General features: G+C 54.9%; 2 protein-coding genes and 2 pseudogenes across 7 annotated transcripts; 2 read left to right on the top strand and 2 right to left on the bottom strand.

Annotated features, from left to right (window-relative positions):
- Positions 1 to 204: 204 nt before the first annotated feature.
- Positions 205 to 19,325, top strand: LOC123597028 (cyclin-dependent kinase 11B). 5 transcript variants are annotated; one of them, XM_045475275.1, is made up of 20 exons: positions 205 to 312; positions 829 to 952; positions 1,763 to 1,878; positions 2,870 to 2,997; positions 5,248 to 5,386; positions 12,986 to 13,122; positions 13,644 to 13,766; positions 14,085 to 14,180; positions 14,264 to 14,425; positions 14,733 to 14,798; positions 15,419 to 15,594; positions 16,024 to 16,114; positions 17,029 to 17,150; positions 17,369 to 17,474; positions 17,828 to 17,949; positions 18,031 to 18,138; positions 18,213 to 18,329; positions 18,440 to 18,588; positions 18,694 to 18,883; positions 18,977 to 19,325. In XM_045475275.1, the coding sequence occupies exons 2-20, from the start codon at positions 842 to 844 to the stop codon at positions 19,067 to 19,069; spliced, it is 2,352 nt and encodes a 783-aa protein (XP_045331231.1). In that variant the 5' UTR covers positions 205 to 312; positions 829 to 841; the 3' UTR covers positions 19,070 to 19,325. The 5 variants fall into 5 exon arrangements, with proteins under 5 accessions (XP_045331231.1, XP_045331232.1, XP_045331234.1 ...); XM_045475276.1 differs by having other exon boundaries at positions 207 to 312; positions 15,425 to 15,594; XM_045475278.1 differs by lacking the exon at positions 205 to 312 and adding an exon at positions 1,025 to 1,071 and having other exon boundaries at positions 831 to 868.
- LOC123597034 lies at positions 8,421 to 10,536 on the top strand (annotated as a pseudogene).
- LOC123600094 lies at positions 11,423 to 11,545 on the bottom strand (annotated as a pseudogene).
- Positions 19,326 to 19,976: 651 nt separating the features above from the next.
- Positions 19,977 to 22,825, bottom strand: MMP23B (matrix metallopeptidase 23B). Of its 2 annotated transcripts, none has more exons than XM_045475296.1 (8): positions 22,188 to 22,825; positions 21,690 to 21,760; positions 21,473 to 21,612; positions 21,240 to 21,407; positions 20,694 to 20,858; positions 20,508 to 20,618; positions 20,285 to 20,411; positions 19,977 to 20,196 (listed from the first exon to the last, which is right to left on the bottom strand). In XM_045475296.1, exons 1-8 carry the CDS (start codon positions 22,344 to 22,346, stop codon positions 20,022 to 20,024), a joined length of 1,116 nt encoding a protein of 371 aa, XP_045331252.1. In that variant the 5' UTR covers positions 22,347 to 22,825; the 3' UTR covers positions 19,977 to 20,021. The 2 variants fall into 2 exon arrangements, with proteins under 2 accessions (XP_045331252.1, XP_045331251.1); XM_045475295.1 differs by having other exon boundaries at positions 21,690 to 21,829; positions 22,188 to 22,821.
- Positions 22,826 to 22,942: the final 117 nt, after the last annotated feature.

Raw genomic sequence — 22,942 nt, 5'->3', positions numbered from 1 at the left:
CCCGGGGAGGCGCGCCTTCGCGCCACGCGCCCTTCTAGAATTCCGGTCGAATCTCCGGCGTCACCGGAGCACCACCGGCGGCCTCCGCGCCCCGCGCTCGGAGGGACGGCCGGCGGCGGCGCCCGGGTCGGAAGTGACGTGAACGCGCCCGGGCCCCTCCCTGCTCCGGCCGAGCCGCCGGCGGGCGCCGCCGACCTGCGTCATCAGCCCGCGCCGACGCAGGAAGTGCCGACGCTGCTGGCGCGCGCCGGGCGCTGTTTCTCCTCAGGCTCCGGGACCGGCGGCGGCGGCGGCGGCGGCGGAGGCGCAGGGGTGAGTGGCGGAGGGCGGGGCCGGGCCGGGCGGCGAGCGCTCGGATCCCGGCGGACCCTGGGCGTCGCTTCCCGCCTCCTCGTTCCGCCTCGCCCCGCGCGGAGCCGGGGGTTGAGGCGGCGTCGGGCGCAGACGCCGGGAGCCCGCCCCTGCGGGCCCGAACCCCGACTCGTAGCGGCCGCGCCCGGGGGGCTGAGGGGCCGGGCGGCCCGGCCGCGTCGTATCCGGTGACCGCGACCCCCGGGCGTGGGGTCTCCGGGACTGAGCCGCGAGCTTTCCACGGATGAGCTCCCTCCCCACCGGTGTTGCTCTGCGGCGGGGGGGGGGTTGTTCTCGTCTGTGACGAAGGGTAAACTGAGGCGAAGGACCTTGCCCGGGAATGACGGCAAAGAGACTTGAATCCAGGCGGTCGCTCTTCGGAGCCCGGCCCGCCCCGTCCGCGAAGACGCGAGCCGCAGCGCCCCGAAGCCCACTTGCCGTGTGTCCTGCCCTGGCTCGAGCTCTTTCTCTTTGCAGCGGTTCGACTCAAATGGGTGATGAAAAGGACTCTTGGAAGGTGAAAACTTTAGATGAGATTCTTCAGGAAAAGAAACGACGGAAGGAACAAGAGGAGAAAGCAGAGATAAAACGCTTAAAAAACGTAAGCCATGTTTTTTAAGTAAGTGGTTTTCTTAAAGGAGATTTAATTTCTTTGCCCTCGTTTTTCCATTAGAACAACGCTTCTTCGGTGAAGTTCTTTTGTACTTCCAAATGTCGCAGGTGAGCGCAAAATCTCTTCTAAAAATTAACAAAAACGTTCAAATACTCGGTTTACGTTGGAGACAGATCGATAACATACTAAAGCTGTGTGTAGATGGCAGGATCCACGTGGAGATAAAGTACTTTGAACCTGAATCCATTAGTGCAGTGGGACTAATTTTTCTCATGTCACCGTTTCTGTGTCTGTGGCACCATTTCCAAGTATGTCTAGTGCAGTAGGAAGTCGCCCTGGAATTAATACTCGAGTTTGGCGGGGTCTTTGGTTGGCACAGTAACGTAATCAGAGAAACGTTTGGTACCTTGGCGAGAGCGTCGGCAGAAGTACTCGTTTCTGCTCTTACTAGTAGCTGACCTTCGTTAGCTATTTCCGAGTCACGGACGAGGTGTCCCAGAGTGTTTGGCGTATAAAACACGGCGTAAGGCTCAAGTTTGGCTTATGTAAACAACTAACACACTTGGCATAGAGTCTAATGTTCCTTGTCGAATATGCTGATTTCAAGTTTTTTCACCTGAGGCCCTGGGTTCTAGAGAGTTGTGATTTTAACGTCATACGGTAATTTGGGTGGAAGGTTCTTATACCTCGTAACATTGATCCCTTCAAAGCGTATGTGAAACTTTGGACATTGGCAAGGTTTGAGATCATTAACAAGACTTTTATCTGTGAGGAAATGACTTTCTCCTTGCTTCTCAGTCTGATGACCGGGATTCCAAGCGGGATTCCCTTGAGGAGGGGGAGCTGAGGGACCACCGCATGGAGATAACAATCAGGAACTCGCCCTACAGAAGAGAGGACTCCATGGAAGACAGGTGGGGACCAGGTGCCCGTGCGCTTCCCCGCGGAGACACGCGGGGTCCCACAGCACAGCTGTGGTCCTGGCTGAGCCTCCTCAGGGCTCCTCTGAAAACGTTTGAAGCGGTGACTGTGGTTTACCTCACAGTTGAGATGGACTTTGTGTGGCACCAGTTGGCACCCGAGTCCTCTTGCAGGAAGATGGAATGGGTGCATATTCCCTTCTTGGCAATTATCCTTCAACCCAGTGAATTCGCATTCACAAATTGCATTTAAATAATTGTGTGTGTGTGTGCTTTTAGTGACTGGTAAAATTACTGCCTAAAATCTTGCACGGATGAACCACACTAGGGTGCTGAAGTGTGCTCGAGCAAGGCCCGTAAGCAGCGGTGGTCCTAGCGAGGCCCGTATATGCTAACATCCCTTCCTGCACCACGGTATCCCCTCACTTGCTTCCTTCTCGTATCCGTCATCATCACCAAATTATCCGTCGTCAAATCATTAAAGCCAGCCTAACCAGAAGTTCAAGTGCAAGGACATACAGATTGTGAATTCTCACAACTTTTTGGTCATAGAGTCAGTGAAAAGTGTTGTTGAGTGACCTTTTGAGGTCATCAAGTTCTGTTAAAATTGTGATACTTTTTTTAACGGCTTTATTGATGTATAAACAATAAGCTCCTTATATATATAAAGTGTGCAGTCTGACATGTTTGTACACGCTTGTGAAACTGTCGCCATGGTCATGGTGATGAACGTGTGCATCATGCCCTGAAGCTTCTTCAGAGAGGCATTTTCATTCCACATACACATTGATTTTTCGCTTACCCTTTTCATCTGTGTCTCTGTTTATAAGCAGTTTTGGCTTCAATTTCATAGTTAAGGTTTAAAATGATTCTAGATTCAACTTTGTTTGTATTCTGAACGCTGCGTTTTTCCGGGCTGAAGAAGCTCCACGGCACCCTCATGGCTCTTCCATTACCTGACGTGATGCTTTGTGTCTTATTTCAGAGGAGAGGAAGATGATTCTTTGGCTATCAAACCACCCCAGCAAATGTCTCGGAAAGAAAAGGCTCATCACAGGAAAGATGAAAAGAGGAAAGAGAAACGTAGGCATCGTAGCCATTCAGCAGAAGGGGGTACTGAAGCATTTATTGTTTTTTTTCTTTGTATCATGCTCAAGTATGGTCTGTTTCCTGTGTCACACTCTACCGTCTCCTCCAGAGCACAATTGAAAGAGAAGAGAAAGTAAAATCTTAGCCAAAAGCATACGTTTTTCTAGATCATTCTGAATAGTTAATTCATTTTCTTCCTGGTATTTTTTTCTCCCTCGTTACATTGTTTCGGGTTAGTTTGTTTAAATGTAATATTTTTTTTTTTTTTTAATGTTTTTTGATTTTTTTTTAACGTTTATTTATTTTAGAGAGAGAGAGAGAGAGACAGAGCCAGAGCACAAGGAGGGGAGGGGCAGAGAGAGAGGGAGACACAGAAACCAAAGCAGGCTCTAGGCTGTGAGCTGTCAGTACAGAGCCTGACGCAGGGCTCAAACTCAAGAACTGTGACATCATGACCTGAGCTGAAGTCAGACACTTAACCGACTGAGCCACCCAAGCGCCCCATTAATGTTTGTTTTTTCAAGGAGAGATCGAGCATCAGCGGGGGAGGGGCAGAGAGAGGGAGACACAGAATCCTAATCCTGAGCTGTCAGCATAAAGCCAGTCGTGGGGCTCGAACTCACAAATCGTGAGATCATGACCAGAGCAGAAGTCAGATGCTTAACTGACTGAGGCCCCATAAATGTAATATTGTCTAAACTCAACAAATATAGGGTATTTATATGCAGTTTTTTTTAAAGTTTACTTATTTTGAGAGAGCACACTTGCAAGCATGAGATGGGCAGAGAGAGAGGGAGAGAGTATCTCAAGCAGGCTCCATGCTGTCAGTGCAGAGCCTGACACAGGGCTCTGTCTCACAAACTGGGAGGTTGTGACCTGAGCCAAAATCATGAGTCGGATGCTTAACCAACTGAGCCACCCAGGCATTCCTTCCTTACATTTTGAATAATAGGTGTTTTTCTAGCTGACATGGTTGCAATAGTGTAGTAGGCAACATAAAACACACAGTGTGTGTTAATTGGCTATGTTAACAGTAAGCTCTTAGTAAAATTTTTAGGGAATCAGAAGTTATACATGGATTTCTGACTGCGCTGGGGGTCAATTATTCAACATTGTGTTTTTAAGGATCAATTATAGTCTAATCATAGCTTAATACAGAAAGAAGATGAAAGTTACAGTTGTTTTGTTGTTTTTTTTTTTTTTTTTTTTTAATCCTTTTTTTCAACGTTTATTCATTTTTGGGACAGAGAGAGACAGAGCATGAACGGGGGAGGGGCAGAGAGAGAGGCAGACACAGAATCGGAAACAGGCTCCAGGCTCTGAGCCATCAGCCCAGAGCCCGACGCGGGGCTCGAACTCACGGACCGCGAGATCGTGACCTGGCTGAAGTCGGACGCCTAACCGACTGCGCCACCCAGGCGCCCCTACAGTTGTTTTTTTTTAAACGTTTATTCATTTTTGAGAGAGACAGAGCGTGAGCGGGGGAGGGGGAGAGAGAGAGGGAGACACAGAATCTGAAACAGGCTCCAGGCTCTGAGCTGTCAGCACAGAGCCTGATGCGGGGCTCAAACTCACAAACCGCGAGATCAGGACCTGAGCCGAAGTCGAATGCTTAACCAACTGAGCCACCCAGGCGTCCCAAAAGTTACAGTTCTATTCAGTGATAACCACATTATTTTTTCCCTCACTTTGAGGCTTACTTCCACAGGAATTTCTTTTGTTTTTTTAACATAAAGTCGTGATTGTTTCTCCGAAGTCATTAATTAAATGTTTTCTTCTTCACTGAGTATTTTCTTTGAAAAAAAGTTTTTAATTTTTTTTTTTAATGTTTATATTTTAGAGAGACAGGGTGTGAGCGGGGGAGGGGCAGAGAGAGAGAGGTAGACCCAGAATCTGAAGCAGGCTCCAGGCTCTGAGCTGTCAGCACACAGCCCCACATGGGGCTCGAACTCACAAACTGTTGAGATCATGACCTGAGCCGAAGTCAGGCGCTTAACTGACTGAGCTACCCAGGCCCCCCTGAAATTTTTTTTAATCTTTTAACTTACTTTTTGAGAGAGAGCACGCACAAGCGGGGGTGGGGCAGAAAGAGGGGGCAGAGGATCTAAAGCAGGCTCTGCGCTGACAGCAGAGAACGGGGTTCGGATTCATGAACCGTGAGATCATTCCCTTGTCAGACACTTAACTGACTGAGCCACCCAGGTGCCCCTTCAATATTTTCAAATTAAGTTTTGGGTGTTGGGCCCCTTTGCGTGACATTCTCTCTCCTCTTAGGGAAGCATGCTAGGGCAAAGGAAAAAGAGAGAGAACACGAGCGCCGGAAGCGACACCGGGAGGAGCAAGACAAGGCTCGCAGAGAGTGGGAGAGGCAGAAGAGAAGGGAGATGGCCCGGGAGCATTCCAGGAGGGAGAGGTGAGTGAGTGCAGTCTGTGAAGGAGCCTGAAACTGAGCATTGCTGGTAGCCAACACCCCATCAGAGCGGCGATGGAGACCGCCATTTTGGTGCACACATGCAAACCCGGCAGTATAACAGAGATGTGGGGCGGAAGTGGTTTGTGAGTCCACAGTCCCGGCACGGTAAACATGGGGTGTGGTGCTGACTGAAGAGATGAAGTTTTTACTGCATCTTGAATACCGACATGGGTGTGAGTCTTCCTCAGAGAAGATCATGAAGGGAATGGAAATTGTGTGTCGGTTTCCTCCAGGTGAAGGCTGGTGGGGGAGGTACTCGGGAGCCAGGCCATTCCAGCAGTTGCTGGAGACCCTGTGTAAGAGTGTGATTTGGGCCAGTCGGAAGGGGCATTGCTGGTGGGAGCTGGAAGTCTGACAAAGGAATTCAGACACAAGGACTGCAGTTTGGGGCCAAAAACAGCAGTGGAGAGGGAAAGGGCGGTGGTCGCGCAGGGAGAGACGATCTTCCTCCGTCTGTCAGCTGACGCCGGGGATGGGGGAGGAGGGCCCTCTCAGATTCAGCCCAGGGAGCGTATAGAAATTCCCACACAGCGCCCAAGAGAAATCTGTTCTAGGACGACTCATTGGTCACTGGGCAAGTATTTTTTGAGTGCTTGCTCTGTACCAAGCCCTCTTCCAGGTGGTCTAAGCGAGGAAGACTAAGGAAATGTATTGCTTAGGGTTCTCTAGGTCACAGCAGAAATAGACTGTGGTTCTTTCAGACAAAATGGAAATCCCAAAGGCCTTATAATAGCTTTGGAGCTGAGGCACCAGACTCTTAGACATTAGTCTCCAAGTACATCTCTGTGGGCTCAGATTCCCAGGAGAAGACATCTGTGTAGCTCCAGATCTGTTCATCTGGGCTAGTTGTGACTACTGGGGCCATCTCTGTGTATTGAGGTGTTTGCAGAGAAAGCTTGGTACTGGCCTGCTACACGGAATGGAGAAGTAGGAGGGGTAGATGGTGCCTGTGTTCCCAGCAGGCTGAATGACACGGGCACCGAAGAAAGTGTGATGAGAGCCTTTGTTCTCATGAGGAGGAGGTATGGGGGGGAGCTGATTCCTAAGGTAAAAGATCACGGGGTGAGCAGAACTGTGTGTCCAGGTTCGCTGCTAGCATGGGAAACCCCCGTGTTTGCCGAGCCCAGTGCTGACCGTTTAGGATGGGCTGACGGCACAGCTGTGCGGACACGGTGTTGATCCCCAGGAAGCCAAGCTTGAAAACAAAAAGAAACAAAGGGAAAAAACCAGCAGTGGCCGCACTCTTTTTGGAAGACAGAGTTGACAGAGTTAGCAGAGCAGGTTACCAAACAGCAACAGGTGAGAGGAAAAATTAGAATCCTCAATTGCTACCGTATGTTATTTGAAATGTCCAATTCTCAACAGGACGTCTTGAGATGTAAAAGAAATAGGAAAGTATGACTTCCTGTTAAGGAAGACAAGCATCACTAGAAACCAAGTATTCCAGATTAGCAAGGAACTTGAAACAAAGAATAGAAATTATGCTTTCTTCAGAACAGTCAAAGGAAGAGAACTAGAGCCTCCGAGATCTGTGGCATAGCACCTGTTTCACCAACACCATGCAACTTGCAATACCAGGAGAGGGGAGTGATGTGGCACAAAGATGTCTTTTTAAATAATGGTTGAAATCTTCCCAAATCTGATGAAAAACAGTTATCTGCGTATCCAAGAAGTTCAGTGTACCCCAAGCAGGGTAAATACAAAGACACATCATAGTCAAACTGGTGAAAGCCAAAGAATACATTTTGAAGGCACCAAGAGAAAAAAAATCTACATAGAAGGTGTGATTGGTGGCTGACTTCTCATTAGAAACAATGGAGGCCAGGGGCGCCTGGGTGGCTCAGTCGGTTAAGTGTTCGACTTCAACTCAGGTCACGATCTCATGGCCTGTGGGTTTGAGCCCTGCGTTGTTGGGCTCAGTACTGACAGCATGGAGCCTGGAGCCTGCTTTGGATTCTGTGTTTTTCTCTCTTTCTGCCTCTCCCTTGCTTGTTCGTTCTCTCTCTCTTTCTCTCTCAAAAATAAATAAACATTAAAACAAAAATTTAAAAAAAAAAGAAAAAGAAAAACAGTGGAGGTCAGAAGGCAGTGGAATGGCGTAGTCACACTGCTGAAAGAAAACCTGTCAACCAGGAAATCTGTGCAGCAAAACTGTTGTTCAAAAGTGAGGAGACATAACAAACTGGTGGAATTCATTGTTAGTAATACCTGCCTTAAATACTCAAGGGCAGACGCCTGGGTGGCTCAGTCGGTTAAGCATCCAGCTTTGGATCAGGTCATGGTCTCATGGTCCGTGAGTTCGAGCCCTACGTCGGGCTCTGTGCTGAGAGCTCAGAGCCTGGAGCCTGCTTCAGATTCTGTGTCTCCCTCTTTTTCTGCCTTACACCGCTCACTGTCTGTCTGTCTGTCTCTCTGTCTCTGTCTCTCTCTCTCTCTTTCTCTCTCATAAATAAATACATACATACATACATACTCAAGATCTTCAGGTTGAATGGAAATGACACCAGAAGGTATAGAATTCACAGGAAGAAAAGACAAGCTTTAGAAATGGTAAAAGTGTAGGTTAACGTAAGATAATTTATGTATGTTTCATTTCATGTCTTCTCAGCTTCTATGAGAGACACGATTGCATAAAACAGTAATTATTAAAATACCGTGTTGTGTGATACATAGCATGTGTAGAGTGCACAGGGTTGAGAAGGGAGGGCTGTGGCTGTGGCAGAGCAGACCTATGTTCAGTGGAATGAAGTTAGTGTAACTTGATAAGATGCATGCTGCCATCACTAAAACAACCTCTAAGAAAATAACTTTAACAAAATAGTGCAAACAAGAATTAAAATTATATACTACAAATATTTATTTATACCAAACACAGAGGGGCGTCTGGACAGCTCAGTCAGTTAAGCATCAGACTCTTGATTTCAGCTCAGGTGGTGATCTCATGGTTCATGGGATTCTCTCTCCCTCACCCCCCTCTCTCTCTCACTCTCTGCCCCTCCCCCGCACTCTTCCCCTCTATCCCTCTCCCTCCCCCCCCATCTCTCTCAAATAAACATTATATACATACACACACAGACCGTCAAAAACTGAGAAACAGGACCCAAAAGGAAGACCTCTAAAAGAAAAACCAAGAGCAACAACAAAAGTAAATCCAGCCAAATCCATAATTACATGAAATGTGAAGTGGTTTCTGTACCCAAAGGAGAGGTTCTTTGATAGCAAAGCTTGATCTCTTATGTTGTCTGTAAGGAGAACACGTTAGAGACCAGGACGGAAATAGGTCGAAAGTGAACGTATGGGGAGCTGCCGTGTGAAGCCTGGTCTGCATAGCTAGTGGTAAAGAGGGTATGGGAGCAAGCCAAAACAGACTAGGAGCTCACGCTGTGCCACTGTGTGCCCACCCTTCGGCTCCTGACACCAAGGCTGAGCCCAGGGTGTTTTTCCCTTGCCTGTGCCACCTCCCGGTCCCTGGCCCAACGGGATCCTGACCGACCAAAGCCCAGTACTGACGAGACAGCTCAGTGCCTGGTGTCTGTGCCGCCTGCCAGAACACTGAGGCAGAGGTTCCCAGGTACCTGAATGGAGTGGGGAGAAGAGCTAGCCGATGAGGTGGACTGTGCACCCTCATTAATGGCTCGGATTATACTGGAGAGGTTTCTACAAGAGCATGAGGAAACTCCACCCTCCAAATCTGTTATAAATAGTACGCTACAGGACCCTTCTCAGATTCCAGATGGAGTTCTAGCAAATCATGGCTGTCCGTGCACCGTGCAGTCAAATGCTCTACCCCTGAGCTATACCCCTGTGTCAGCACACTATAAACAACTGTTGTTACGGACCACTGGTTGACTGCATCAAACATGCCCTTGGTCATGAGCATGAAGTCCTGCTGAGAGGCCTTCCAGAGGAAAACCTGTCCTTCCTAAATGAAGAGCAGCTCCGTGCAGAGGGTTATGACAAAACCCCAAACTTGACAAGTTCCAGTTGCTGTAGAAGGGTACATAATTCACCGGATTGGAAGCGGGGCCTCATTTGGTGATGAATGTCGCCGCCATGTCCACCTACGTGACTGACCAGGTCTGGACGTACTGGGATAGGTTTGGGTTGGGCTTCGTCATTTATTGGGACAGCTTTACCCGGGAACTGGACTGTAACTGGGAAAGGGGCATCCTGCTCAAAGCCTGTTTTCCCATGGACATTGTCGCCTTGTGTCATAGCATAGCTTGACCCTGATGATCCTGGAAGAGAAGCCGGGAGGACGAGGCTGAATCCAAAGCAGTTTTACTTTTCTGCAGTGTAAACTCCTGGCAGCACCTGCCCTGAACTTCAGCCGAATTCGTGCTGCCCGTAGCCACGTCACTACCTCTTGAGACAAACATATCAAGAATTTCTATTTTTCCTCATCCGTTGCTGATGTGAACAGCCAAGAACTGCATACATAACCACTTGTTGTCATAAGCATTTCTCTGTCAGTTTACAGATAGTCATAATCTTCCTTCCTTCCAGATGGTTTCTGCTCGTATACTGAACAAAAAGCAGAAATGTGGAGACTGAAAGGTGTGATTTTTCAATTCTCCCAGTTCCCGAACCACCCTCTTTATTTTTTTTCCTAAGTCTCCATTCATTCTCCCGCCTCCCCCGTTCTTCTCATACCCTCGCAGGTCCTCAGTGTTGAATTAGCATCCTGGAATAATCTAGCACAATCCTAGCAGAGTGGAAAACGTGGCGGTTGAAACTCTTTTTGCTCTCACCTGCAAGGTTCCAGTAGACCTTGATGGTAGCCTGGGCTTGTTTTGTCCAGTGTTTGTGATTTTCTGATTTCTGTGGCATTAAGCCAAGCTGAGAAAATATACTTGATGAGAGGTTTTTCTTTTTACGGTACTTATTTGAACACCAAAGACTTTCCGTTTATTTCATATAAAAGTATTGGTTACGTTACGTCTGGAAACCACACTCCTTTGGATTGGAGGCCAAGGGGAGACCATTGAAACATGGTGCCGGCCTGGGCAAAAGTTCATTTTTAGTTTTATTTTTTAATGTTTATTCATGTTTGAGAGATAGAGACTGAGCGTGAGTGGGGGAGGGGCAGAGAGAGAAGGAGACCCGGGATCCGAAGCCGGCTCCAGGCTCTGAGCCCATCGCGGTGCTCGAACTCACAAACCACGAGATCGTGACCTGAGCCGAAGTCAGAGGTTTAGCCAAACTGAGCCACCCAGGTGCCCCAGATGTTCATTTTTAAATACAGCTATTTGTCAGTATGTACAGTAATCAGTATCTTTCTGAGTACAATTTTTTAAAAGCACATTCTATGCACTGGTCTATATGCGCATTTTATACCACATAATTATATAACGCTCAAATAATTTAGTCCTTAGAAATGTTCAGCTTTGAATGAATTAAGTGTACCAGAAATAAACATAGAGTGATTTCCAAATAAGCAAAATAAAAGGGATTTTGTATATGTTCGGAAAACAAAAAAGCATGAAATTAAACACATGGAAGAAGGTGAAACGCGTACACAGCAGCCGCAGCGTGCAAGTGGCTCAGCGCCAGGCCAGACGTGAGGCCAGCACCAAGACGGGGCTTCACAACCACAGGAAGGGACATACGTCAGGAACATGTGACCGCGGTAAATGTGTATGAGTCTGACAGCGGAGTCCAGAAATCTGGGCTGCAATAACCTGACAGCTGAAAGAAGAAATAGGCAGTTCCTCGATTACAGTTGGAAGTTTCGGTACCCCACTCTAGTTGTTAATAGAATGAGAGGAAACAAGGCTGTAAAAAACTTGGAAAATACCCTGCACCAGCTCAGTCTGAGCGAGCTTGCGTGCCGGACTCCACCCACAGCCACAGAAGACACGCTCATTTCGAGCATATCATATGTGGGCCATACGACAAGTGTCATACATAAGATAGTTGCAGTAGTACAAAGTATGCCGTCTTTCCACAAAAGAAAGTGGAAATCAACAGAAAGAAACCTGGGGAAATCCTCAAAATGTTGGGAAATCCAACCACCCACTTCTGAGAAAAGTTTTCATACAGCAATAATCGCACCTCAGGTAAACCTCATTGGCTATGATACTGGCACGTCGCAAAGCTCTTCCGTTTCTGATTAACCCTGTGGCCCAAAGAAGAAATTCAGAGGAAAAATCGAAAATGTTTTGAATTGAGTGAAAACAAAAGCAACGTGCCAAAAGGTAGGGGTGCACGAAAAGCTGGGCCCAGAATGAGCTGTTTTAAGCACTGGTACCAGAAAAGGAAGTTGTCAAGTCAGCGACTTGGGCTGCTACCCCAAGAGCAGGAGAAAGGAGCAGACTCAGCCCAAAGAAGCAGAAGAAACGTCCCGAGAGTCCTGATCTGACAGAAAGCGGATTGAGGGAGGATGGCTAGGAGCTGACCACGGATGGGCATGAGATGGGAGTGTTTTAGCACTGGCTTATGGTGATAGTTGGACAATTTTGTAAATTTACGAAAAACTGAATTCACTGGTTGGATTTATTTTTTTTAAGTTTTTATTTATTTTGAGAGAGAGCTATGAGCAGGGGAGGGGCAGAGAGAGGGAGAGAGAATCCCAAGCAGGCTCTGCACTGTCACGGTTCACATTCACAAATCCCGAGACCACGATCTGAGCTGAAAGAGTCGGATGCTTAACCGACTGAGCCACCCAGGTGCCCCTCAGTGGTTGGATTTTATATGTTAACTTGCAGCTTTTATTTTGTAATAGTTTGGACTTCTAGGCATTTACAGAATAGTTCCTAGAATCCGAGCCTTCCACACCGGTGACCTCTGACGGGCCCCAAAGCTGGCACGGTACCAGCGACCATACCCCAGGCCTTGTTCCACTTTCACCCTTGCCCGTGCTCATTTCTGTTTTTGTTTTCGTTTTTTTGGTAATAGCTTTTCTGGTTAGATTTGGACTTAATTCTGATTCTATCGGGATTTGAAAACTAACCGCTGCTCATCAGTTTTCACCATCTGGCCACTTTGTGGTGCATCAGCCATGCACACCGTGGTCACTAATAGTTCCTGCACTTCAGATGAGCCTTGTCCCCTCCATGAAGCAACTTTCCCTGCTGCCCCTCGTATACCACGCTCGTACCCGCTTAGCTCCCCACCAGGCCCGGCTGGGCATCCGTCTACCATAGGATCTAGTGAGGAGGGTAGGACAGGGCCTCAGGCCCAAGTCTAGGTCCTTCTCTCCACCTTCCCCAGGTGGGCTCTTCCACCCCTCAGTGCCCCTGAAAACTTAGTGATAAAGGTGGATTTAAATTGTACCGCCATCCACACTCAGTAGGACTGCGAAACAAGCCTTCTGGAACCAGTGGGCTCATCCTCCTTGGCAACATCTCATCGTGCCAGTACTTTGCTACATTCTGTTGCGGCTGTTGGGCTGTGTGCGAGTATATGTTCTACTTTTAAAAAGCCCATTATGGTTTGAACGATCTAAGCGGGCAGTTTCTAAATTTGAGCAAAAAACACTTGGGGTGAAAAAGAAAACTTCGTGTTTGCGGAGAGAGAGTTGGCCTGTGCTTGTTGCAGGGACCGCCTTGAGCAGCTGGAGAGGAAGCGGGAGCGAGAACGAAAGATGCGGGAACAGCAAAAGGAACAGCGGGAACAGAAGGAACGGGAGCGGCGCGCCGAGGAGCGGCGCAAGGAGCGCGAGGCCCGAAGGGAAGGTGCGCGTGGGCGTACCCTGTGGTTGGGGTGTTGTTCCCATGGGTGAGCCCAGAGCTGCACAAATGCCACTGAGGGGTGAGGTGCTCTGGACCATGGCTGAGTGAAGGGGGAACAGGCCGTGGGGCTCGGGAGTTGAACCTGACCACATAGTTAGTTCCTTGCCAGAGAAGGCAGTGGTCACTTCAGGCCTGAGGTGAGGGTGTGCGGCCGGGGCGCACCCAGGCCTGGTGCTGGACAGCCGTCAGGGTAACACACGGGCTGCCGCCCGCTGCTGTTTAGGCACAGGCTTGGAGAGGTGGGTCGTGGCCCCTTCTTTTCCGGCAGTAGAGAGTCTGGAAGGCCTCCGTGGGTCCTCCGGGACGTCTCACGGTTTCCACGCCTCTGTGGCCACAGAGCTGTCAGCAGGTGTAGTGGGTTGTCATCGGCAGGGGTGCAGGTGAGGACCACCTCTGACCGAGGTGGGGCCCTGCCAGAGAGAGGGTGCCGTCAGCGCTGCCTCCTGCTGTGTTCTGTGCCCCAGTGTCTGCACATCACCGGACCATGAGGGAGGACTATGGCGACAAGGTGAAAGCGAGCCACTGGAGTCGCAGTCCGCTGCGGCCGCCGCGAGAGCGGTTCGAGCTGACAGACGGCCGGAAACCAGGTGAGCGCCCGCAGCGCCTGCCTGGGGGCCAGCGTGGCGCGGTTCTTTGCTGACAGTTTTTTATGGACAAAAACTTTTTTTTGCACGACGATACGGTATGCCAAAGTACTTCCGTGTCACGTGACCGGACCTTAGCGTTTGTGCGGAGCACGTTTGTACTTCTCAGCGGAAACCTTTGTCACGGGTCTTTGAGAGCTGTTTTCCAGCTCAGTGTGGATGAGGGTTTATCCTACACACTGAAGCTTATTTCCGTGTGAGAGGTCCCACGTGATCTCGTTGGTGGCAAACACGTTCCCTTTTGGTGGTTTGTGTCCCAAGTGAAAGAAGAGAAGGTGGAAGAGAGAGACCTGCTGTCCGACCTGCAAGACGTCAGCGACAGCGAGCGCAAAACCAGCTCAGCCGAGTCCTCGTCAGGTGAGTGCGGGGCCCCCCCGCCATGTGGTCGCCGCCGCCTGCGGTGCCTGCCTGCGGTCACTTCCGGCCGTTTTCTTCTGAAGCGGAATCAGGGTCGGGCTCGGAGGAGGAGGAAGAGGAGGAGGAGGAGGAGGAGGAGGAGGATGAAGAGGAGGGCAGCAGCAGTGAAGAATCGGAGGAGGAGGAGGAGGAGGAGGAGGAGGAGACAGGGAGCAACTCCGAGGACGCGTCTGGACAGTCGGCTGGTGAGGGCACCGGGCGCGACGGTTTGGTTTGCTGGACTCCACGGACCGCAGAGGTCACGGGAACTCGCGGTTCGAAAATGTCTCCACGGGAACTCGCGGTTCGAAAATGTCTCCAAACTTGCTGCCTGGGACGCCACGTGAGGCCCCAGAATTGATCGTTTACGGCGGTTCTTGCTCTCTGTTAGCCAAAGCAGACCCTCGCTGGTGCTGGCGGAGGGTCTGAAGAGCCCTAGAAAGAGGCAGACCCCAAGTCAGCGCAGGGCCAGCAGCCCCGCAGATCTGAGCAGACGCCTGCTGTCTCTTGCAGAGGAAGTGAGCGAAGACGAAATGAGTGAGGATGGGGAGCGCGAGAATGAGAACCACGTCCTCGTTGGTGAGAGGCATCCCCGGTGCTTGGTCTTTTCCTGCGTGCTGTGGCCCTTTGTAGAGCTGGCACCTCGGGCTTCCCCCAGGGTCACCCCACCCCAGAGGCACAGGCAGCTGAGTCACTGAGAGACCTGGTTCCCTGAGCACCCCCACCCCCACTCCCCCCACCACCGACCACTCGCGACCGTGAGGGGCCAGCGTCCCTTACTGGGGACAGTCCTGACTGAGCGTCCTCGTGAGCGTCACCGTGGCTTAGACACTGCAGGTGGCTGGGAAGCACCAGCCGGGGCCCGGCCTCTTAGCTCAGGTCCAACCACAGGCCCATCACCATTCTGTAGACACCAGCAAGGCCTTGCCCTCAAGGCCTGACGGGAGCTCTGGGTGTGCCGCCTTTGAGCTCGGTCTCCGGCCAGGGGCTCACAGTGCACGTGGCTGAGCTGGCAAGCCCCCAGGCCCCAGTGCCCTCTGTCCAGGACGGTGGGACACACGCTTGTGCACAGCATCCTGGGGTCATTCTCGTGTGGCTCTTGCGTGCACTCAGTGACCCACCCCACCCCCACCCCAGAACAGGAGAGGGGTGATGACGGTTGCTTATTTTGGTTCCATAATTGGGTTTAACTTCTGAAGTTCCAGAGTCCCGATTTGACCGAGACTCCGGAGACAGTGAGGAAGGGGAGGAAGAAGCCGGTGAGGGCACTCCACAGAGCAGCGCCTTGACCGAAGGGGACTTCGTGCCCGACTCTCCCGCCCTGTCACCCATTGAACTCAAACAGGAGCTGCCCAAGTACCTCCCTGCCCTGCAGGTCAGGCGTCCTTCCCATGCCGGGGTTGGTTCTGCTGATTACGAACAGGATGGTGGCTGAGAGCAGGAGCTGAGTCCCCGGGGTGTGGGTCACCAGGGTCACGTATGCGGTGAGGGAAGGTGCCAGGGCCTTGGTGGCGTGGTGCCGGGGGCACTCCTGTCCTCAGTGTTATCTTAGCGCCGGGCAGACAGGCCAGGCCTGGCTCAGAGGGATGCGTCCAGGACCAGCTCTTTCCCACATTAGTTTTATTCCGTAATTGAGGAGCCCGTGGTCACTGAAGAAACCGGAGAAGAGGGCTGCTCCTGGCTCCGCCACCAGATACGTTCGGCGCCCTCTGGAGACCTCTGGGCAGGGTTTGCTGCACTGGCCTGATTCAGGTGTGTGTGTGCGGCCGTGGCCCCTGGGTCCTCACGGCAGGCTTCCTTCCAGGGCTGTCGGAGCGTGGAGGAGTTCCAGTGCCTCAACAGGATTGAAGAAGGCACGTATGGGGTGGTGTACAGAGCAAAGGACAAGAAAACAGGTGGGTGCGGTGCCGAGTGGTCCCCCAAAGGGAGAAGGGGAGACGGGCAGGAACCAGATGGCACAGAGAGCCCGTCCCTGTGCAGGAAGGGACTTGTGCTGAAGAGCATTGTCCGTGGGTGTACCCGTTGCGCCATCTCGAGCCCGGCCCGGAGGGTTTGCTGTCCACAGCCTCACTGGGCCCACGTGCGGGCTGGGCTCTAGGAGGGAGGCCGGGTGTCCTGCCCGGGCCACAGCCAGTTCGCAGGGACTGAGATCGAGCCCGGGCCATCCTGGCCCTCGGCACCCTCGGTGTCAAGGTCCTTGAACGCACAGTTCCTACTCACCTAGGAGTCTCTTCTCCCCGGGTGCCCGGCTATGGCCTCGCCTTACCTGGCCAGCACCAGCTAGTGACTCATGGGCCCCTGAGCAGTGGACTCCTTGGTACCTGTGGAGGCCCGAGGTCAGTCTGACCGTGAGGCTCTGCCGCTTACTTGTGACAGCAGGTGCCTCCGTTCTGGGACGGAGTGTGTCGTGTGCTTTGAGTGATAGCACCTGAGCAGGTGTGTGAGCTGCTGACTGGCAGCTTCCCCAGCGCCTGCAGCTGGGTCTTGGAAAGTCAGGGAGGCCACCCGAGAGCCTCAGACCCCGGTGATTGTGTCTGTCCTGGGATGTTGAGGTTTGCTGTGTCTCCTGGCAAATCACAGTAGGGATATAGAGATAAATAGGAAAATTCTCCTTAGCTGTTTGGACAAAAGTTAGCATGGAAATCTGCCTCGTGCGTCTGTTGGGCCACAGGTTTGGGCTCGTTTTCTTGGTGCTGGTGTAACATGGGGCTTCCCAGTTTCCACAAGGCTTCCCAGTGCCAAATAAGAAACGCTCCCTGAATCCCAACGAAACGTGTGCTTTCTCAGCCCATCTTCGAACTGTTTTCAGATGAAATTGTGGCTCTGAAGCGGCTAAAGATGGAGAAGGAGAAGGAGGGCTTTCCAATCACCTCCCTGAGGGAGATCAACACCATCCTCAAGGCACAGCACCCCAACATTGTCACCGTTAGGGTGAGGCAGCCCGGGCCTGTGCCCCAAGGGGACCCTGTGGTTCCTGTGCACCAGTGTTGTGCAAAAATTGAGCACTAGCCTCCCAAAATGTCAGCCCCCTTAGGGTCGTCACACCTATAGGTACCTGCTGTCCCCAGTGTCTGTGCCCCGGGAGCCAGCAGTTAGTTGCGGGACCTGGAGGTGAGCACGGCACCCACGGACCCGCTCTTGTTTGCTAGGAGATCGTCGTGGGCAGCAACATGGACAAGATCTACATCGTGATGAACTACGTGGAGCATGACCTCAAGAGTCTGATGGAGACCATGAAGCAGCCTTTCTTGCCAGGTGGGGCCTGCAGGCACCGCGGGGGCCATGCAGGGAGGGTCTCCCACAGCCCTGATGTACTCCCACAGACGGGGCCCTCTGACTGGTGTCCCCCACAAGGAACATGCGGCCCTCGGGCTGCCCAGGGTGCAGGCAGCGAGTCCCTGGGGTGGAAGGAGCACTGACCCCACCGCGCCGTGTATCCGAGTGTGTGCACGCGCGCACGTGTGCGGTCTCTGTACGTGCATGCATGCGTGCGTGCGTGCGTGAGGGCCGTGCCAAGCTGAGAGCATTCCCGGGAGAAGCTGAGAATCCCGGTTGCCGCTGAGGTGGGGAGCTGACCCGAGGCACTGACCCGAGGCGCTGCCGTGTAGGGGAGGTGAAGACCCTGATGATCCAGTTGCTGCGCGGTGTCAAACATCTGCACGACAACTGGATCTTGCACCGAGACCTCAAGACGTCCAACCTGCTGCTCAGCCACGCCGGCATCCTCAAGGTGAGCCCCCGGGGCCCGCCCCACAGGGGCCTGGCACCTGGGCCTCAGGGGCCTGCCCACAGCCCGCCTCTGTCCTCGCAGGTGGGGGACTTCGGGCTGGCGAGGGAGTACGGGTCCCCCCTGAAGGCCTACACCCCAGTCGTCGTGACCCTGTGGTACCGCGCCCCAGAGCTGCTGCTCGGCGCCAAGGTGAGTGCGGGGGGGCGGCCAGCCTGCGCACGCTGTCCTCCCGCAGCCTTCTGAGCGTGCCCCTGGCCCCCCAGGAGTACTCCACGGCTGTGGACATGTGGTCGGTGGGCTGCATCTTTGGGGAGCTGCTGACCCAGAAGCCGCTGTTCCCCGGGAAGTCGGAGATCGACCAGATCAACAAAGTGTTTAAGGTGGGTCTGTGCTCTCGCCCTGCCAGCCACGTGCAGACACCTGTACCAGACCCTTCCCTGCAGGCCGCGGCCGTTCCAAAACTCTCTCTCTCTCTCTCTTTCTCTCTCAGGACCTAGGGACCCCCAGTGAGAAAATCTGGCCTGGCTACAATGACCTCCCTGCGGTCAAGAAGATGACTTTCACTGAGTACCCCTATAATAATCTCCGCAAACGCTTCGGGGCCCTGCTCTCAGACCAGGGCTTTGACCTCATGAACAAGTGTGTGAACCTGCAGGCTGTGCCCCTCCGGCCCTCGGCCTCCCCCTCCCCCACCCCACCCCACCCCACCCCGACGTGGGTGCCAAGCGCTCTTGGTTCTCCTAGGTTCCTGACCTACTTCCCCGGGCGGAGGGTCAGTGCGGAGGACGGCCTGAAGCACGAGTATTTCCGAGAGACCCCCCTCCCCATCGACCCCTCGATGTTCCCCACGTGGCCCGCCAAGAGCGAGCAGCAGAGGGTGAAGCGCGGCACGAGCCCACGGCCCCCCGAGGGCGGCCTGGGCTACAGCCAGCTGGTGAGGACAGGGCCGCAGGGGGCAGGCTGTGGGGGTCCCCCCCAAAGGTGGGGCCGGCCCAGCCGAAGCCCCACGATGACGCTTGCTCCCCAGGGCGACGACGACCTGAAGGAGACAGGCTTCCACCTCACCACCACAAACCAGGGGGCCTCGGCCGCGGGGCCCGGCTTCAGCCTCAAGTTCTGAGGTTCGGCGCAGAGCCCGTGCCAGCCCTGCGGGTGCCGACCGGCAAGGCTCAGTCGGGACCAGGGCAGGCGCCAGAGGCAGCACGTGGGTCCAGACCGAGGCGTGGCCCTGACTGAGCACAGCCGCTGGAGGCCAGTGTGGCCGCGGATCTTGACCTCACATCTCAGACTGCCCGTCTCGTTCGCTTTTCCAACATTTCATTTTTATCCTGGCTTGTAAATTTGTAGAATTAAATCACATTTTCCTTGTTGTGGAAGGAAAGGCTGTATTTTTCGGATGTGTCAGACTCTCCCTGCGAAGAGGGGGGCATCTGTAGGTGGCCAGTGTGGGCGGACACATGTCCCCCAACACACAAGGTCAGCACGGTGACCACTGGGGACTGCACTGTTAGGACACTGGCCCTGGAATGGAGCTGTGGGGGGGATTTTTCTATTTAATCTTCAGGCTCCTTTGCACCTTCCTACCCTCAGGGCATCCACAGCCCCAGGCCCCCCAGAGCCAGCGTGCGAGTTCTTGGCCACAGTGAGACCGGTTTTGTACCAAGGTTAACATGTTTTAAGACGCGATAAGATACTCTTGGGGGGAAGCTTTGCTACGTCGGTCTTCTCGCTCCCACTGGAGGCCTCACGGGCACAGTGGTCCGGCCCTTCCCAGCCTTCCTGCCTCCCCATCCCTGAGTGACCCCGGGCTCCACCGGCTCAGCCTATGTCCCCTGCTCACGTGTGGGGGTCCCTTTTCCCCACTTCTCCGGGACCAGCTGGAAAAAGCCTTCCTTGGCCTTGGCCTGTGGGGAAGTTGGGGCGTCCGGGCCCCAGGCTCCCCACATCCAGCTGAGCACAGGCTGGAGGGCCCCGCCCCGCAGGACCCAAGGCTGTTCGCCCTCCCTCCCAAGAAAGGGTGCGCAGACTTGAGAGAGAAAGTGCTTTATCGGCCGTCTTGGCCCCGCGGGCGCTCAGCCCCGCACGCGGACCCGCCAGGAGTAGGTGCTGAGCACCCGCTGCCGCCGGCGCACCACGCACGTGTACGTGCCCTCGTTGATGGCGTTGGCGATGATGCTCAGGTGCGCCTCACCCAGCGCCAGGTAGCCAGGGTAGGAGAATTCCAGGGGCTCCTGGTCCTTGTACCAGCTGCGGGGAGGGTGGGGAGGCTGGGCAGGGTCCCGAGCACCCGCCACCCACCCTCGGGGGGTCCCCACGGGGACGCAGGGCCACTCACTACACTTTGCCTTTCTTGTGGAGGATCTTCTGGCCGCAGCGGAAGGTCACGTTCCGGCCCTCGGGCACCAGCCTGGTCTTGGTCCTGGGTGGCGGTGCGGTGGCAGCCACCGTGGGGAAGGGAAACTCTGCCCCGGAGTCAGGGAGGGAGGGCCACATCAGTGCCCCGCCCCCCCCCCGCCAGACCCGAGCTGGCACTGGGGACCCTGCCTCACCGGCCTCACCGTAGCAGAAGTCACAGCTGCTGGGACAGAGCCTCTTCATAAGTCTCCGGCGGGTGTCACAGAACCCCCTCCGTGCCCAGGATGTGCACACAAACAGTCGGTCCAGGCAGCCTGCGAGAGGGCAACCTGTCCTCAGGGCCGGCCCGGCACGCCACCCGCCAGCCCACCCCCCCCCACGGCACTCACCGTAGAGTCGGTGCAGTCCCCACAGCTCGTCCTGCGACAGCGTCTTCCAGCCACGCAGCGTGGCGTTGAGGTGCATGAGGGCCCGGCCGTGCTGCGAGTGCATCAGGCCCAGCGCGTGGCCGATCTCGTGGGCCGCCACGTGCACCAGGTCAGTGAGCCAAACGCCTGCAGGCCCCGAGGGTCAGGCCCTCGGACCCTGGCCCAGCCCTCCCCGCTCTGCCCGCCAGCCTCGCTTGCCGTGGCCACGTCTGCCGCGGTGCGGCCACGGAGCCTCCCTCACTCGGCACAGCCATGGGAAGATAAGAACGTTCCAGGCCAGCAGAGGCAGTGAGCTCGGCCCCCAGGAATGTAGCTCCGGTTCTGTCTCCAGCAGCAGGGGGGAGGGGGGGCAGGGGGGGTTTCAGGGCTCCTGGAACCCAGGCCTGTGGCCTCTTCCCAGCCTCCCCCTTCCTGCTTACTTGACCCCAAATCATAGCCGCCACCCCCAAAGCCTTCCTGCTGTGCCCACCGTGGGGCAGAGGGCCCCACAGGAGGCCAGGCCATCACCTTTCTTCCAGCTGTAGCGCGTGGGGCCCAGGACCCAGTATTCACTGTCATCGAAGTGGATGCCCCCGTGCGGGGGGAAGAAGGCGTGGGCCAGCTCGCCTGTCGGGCCGTCAAAGCAGTGGTGCAGGGCAGAGACCAGGCAGTCCGTGTGGTTGACCGGGTAGAAGCCTGGGGGAGCACAGGGGCTGAGAGGGGGCCGCAGGGCTGGGCGGGGGCAGGGGCACGGTGCCCACCTATGCGGAGGTCACTGGGCTGCTCGGGGGCCACCTCTCGGAAGCTGAAGGGGGACACGTCGCTCCACATGCGGAAGGCGGTGGCCAGGCCCCGCCGGGTCTCACTGGGGCTCAGCAGGTTCCGTGGGAAGGAGAGAATCCTGGGGTGGGGGTTAAGGTCAGGGGTGGCGGCCAGGCTGCGGCACGCTCCCCTCCACATCCTGGCCCACGGTCACACCTGTAGGTGAGGTTGAAGTGGTCCCAGCGCAGCCTGGCGGGGGTCAGCGTGTAGCGGCGTCTGCGGGGCGCCTGGAGGGGCAGAGGACCAGGTCCCGGGGTAGCGAGGACACCCGCGGGATTGGGTGCGGCGAGATCTCCCTTCAAAGAAAGCAAGGGCTCGTGGGGAGGCAGTCGGGACCAGACTTGTGTCTGAAAACACGCGGAAAAAAGACTAAAGGAAACGGGGTGGGGTTCGTGGTTCAGGGAGTGCTGAAATTCCCTCCTTTGGGTTCTGTGTGTTTTTGGGTTTTCTACCCTGGTCAGTGTTACTTTTACAGCCAGAATGAAAAAGGTTACTAACCACAGGCCAGGTCGGAGTGGGCGGGGCTGGAGGCCTGATGCTGCCATCCCCCCCCCCCACCCCCCCACCCCCCCCCCCGCTTCCCCCTCCCCCAACACGCAGGCCCTTGGACCCTCGGGCCGCCAACCCTTCTGCCCAGTCCCGCCCTGCTCTCACCTGCGCTGCGCTGGCTGCCAGCCGGGCCGAGGGGGCCCCCAGCCGGGCCAGCATCATGAGCACGGGCAGCAGGCACAAGGCACCCAGCACAGCTCCCAGCCGGCCAGCCTGGGCTCGGGCCCCCGACGCCGCTGAGGACACGCAGGCCCCGAGGCCCATGGCGCCTGCGGACTCGCTGTCGGGGCCTAGGGCCCAGTGGGGCTGCGCGGGGAGGCGCTGAAGCGGCTCGGGTTACAGGGGTGGGTGCAGGGGGAGGCGCGTGCCCCTGAAGGGAACCAACTGGCCGTCCCCGCTGTCAGGACAGCCCTGCCGCCAGTGTGGGGTGCGGACCCGGGGCCTGTGGGTCGGTGGCAGCAGCTTGGGCAGGGCCTGCTGGGCGGGGTTACTTGGGGAGGGGGGGTGAGGAGGGCCAGGCAGCTAGAGAAGGGATAGAGTCTCGGGCTCAAGGAAGGGAGGTCAGTTGGGGTCCTGAGACCAGCTTTTTCCCTGGATGGAATCTCTTCAGCTCCCTCGCCACCGAATGAAGCCTGGGAGCGAACCTCCATTCCAGCCAACTTGGGACAAGTCCCCTGCCGGAGCACGCGGCCGCCTGACAGGGTCCCGGAGAAAGGGGAGGGGACTAGGAGAGTGAGTACCGGGCGCGCTGGCGGGGCAGTGCCGGCGGGGCGAGAGGCAGGGGAGGGGGCAGGTGGCCGGGGGAGTGGGGCAGAGGACCAAGCTGTCAGAGCTGGAGAGAAGGGACCCCATCGGGGTTT

This window comes from Leopardus geoffroyi, chromosome C1 (genome assembly GCF_018350155.1).
Source record: "Leopardus geoffroyi isolate Oge1 chromosome C1, O.geoffroyi_Oge1_pat1.0, whole genome shotgun sequence".
Taxonomy (NCBI): domain Eukaryota; kingdom Metazoa; phylum Chordata; class Mammalia; order Carnivora; family Felidae; genus Leopardus; species Leopardus geoffroyi.
This window is presented reverse-complemented; position numbering and strand designations above follow the sequence as displayed.

Excerpts from the sequence above, each read along its gene's own strand:
- LOC123597028 (XM_045475275.1), top strand. The coding sequence starts at position 842 with ATGGGTGATGAAAAGGACTCTTGGAAGGTGAAAACTTTAGATGAGATT. Across the intron at positions 14,426-14,732 it reads CGCGTCTGGACAGTCGGCTG|AGGAAGTGAGCGAAGACGAA; the intron begins GTGAGGGCACCG and ends TGTCTCTTGCAG. Across the intron at positions 18,589-18,693 it reads GGCTTTGACCTCATGAACAA|GTTCCTGACCTACTTCCCCG; the intron begins GTGTGTGAACCT and ends TGGTTCTCCTAG.
- MMP23B (XM_045475295.1), bottom strand. The coding sequence starts at position 22,346 with ATGGGCCTCGGGGCCTGCGTGTCCTCAGCGGCGTCGGGGGCCCGAGCC. Across the intron at positions 20,619-20,693 it reads GGGACTGCACCGACTCTACG|GCTGCCTGGACCGACTGTTT; the intron begins GTGAGTGCCGTG and ends GCCCTCTCGCAG. Across the intron at positions 20,412-20,507 it reads CAGCTGTGACTTCTGCTACG|AGTTTCCCTTCCCCACGGTG; the intron begins GTGAGGCCGGTG and ends ACTCCGGGGCAG.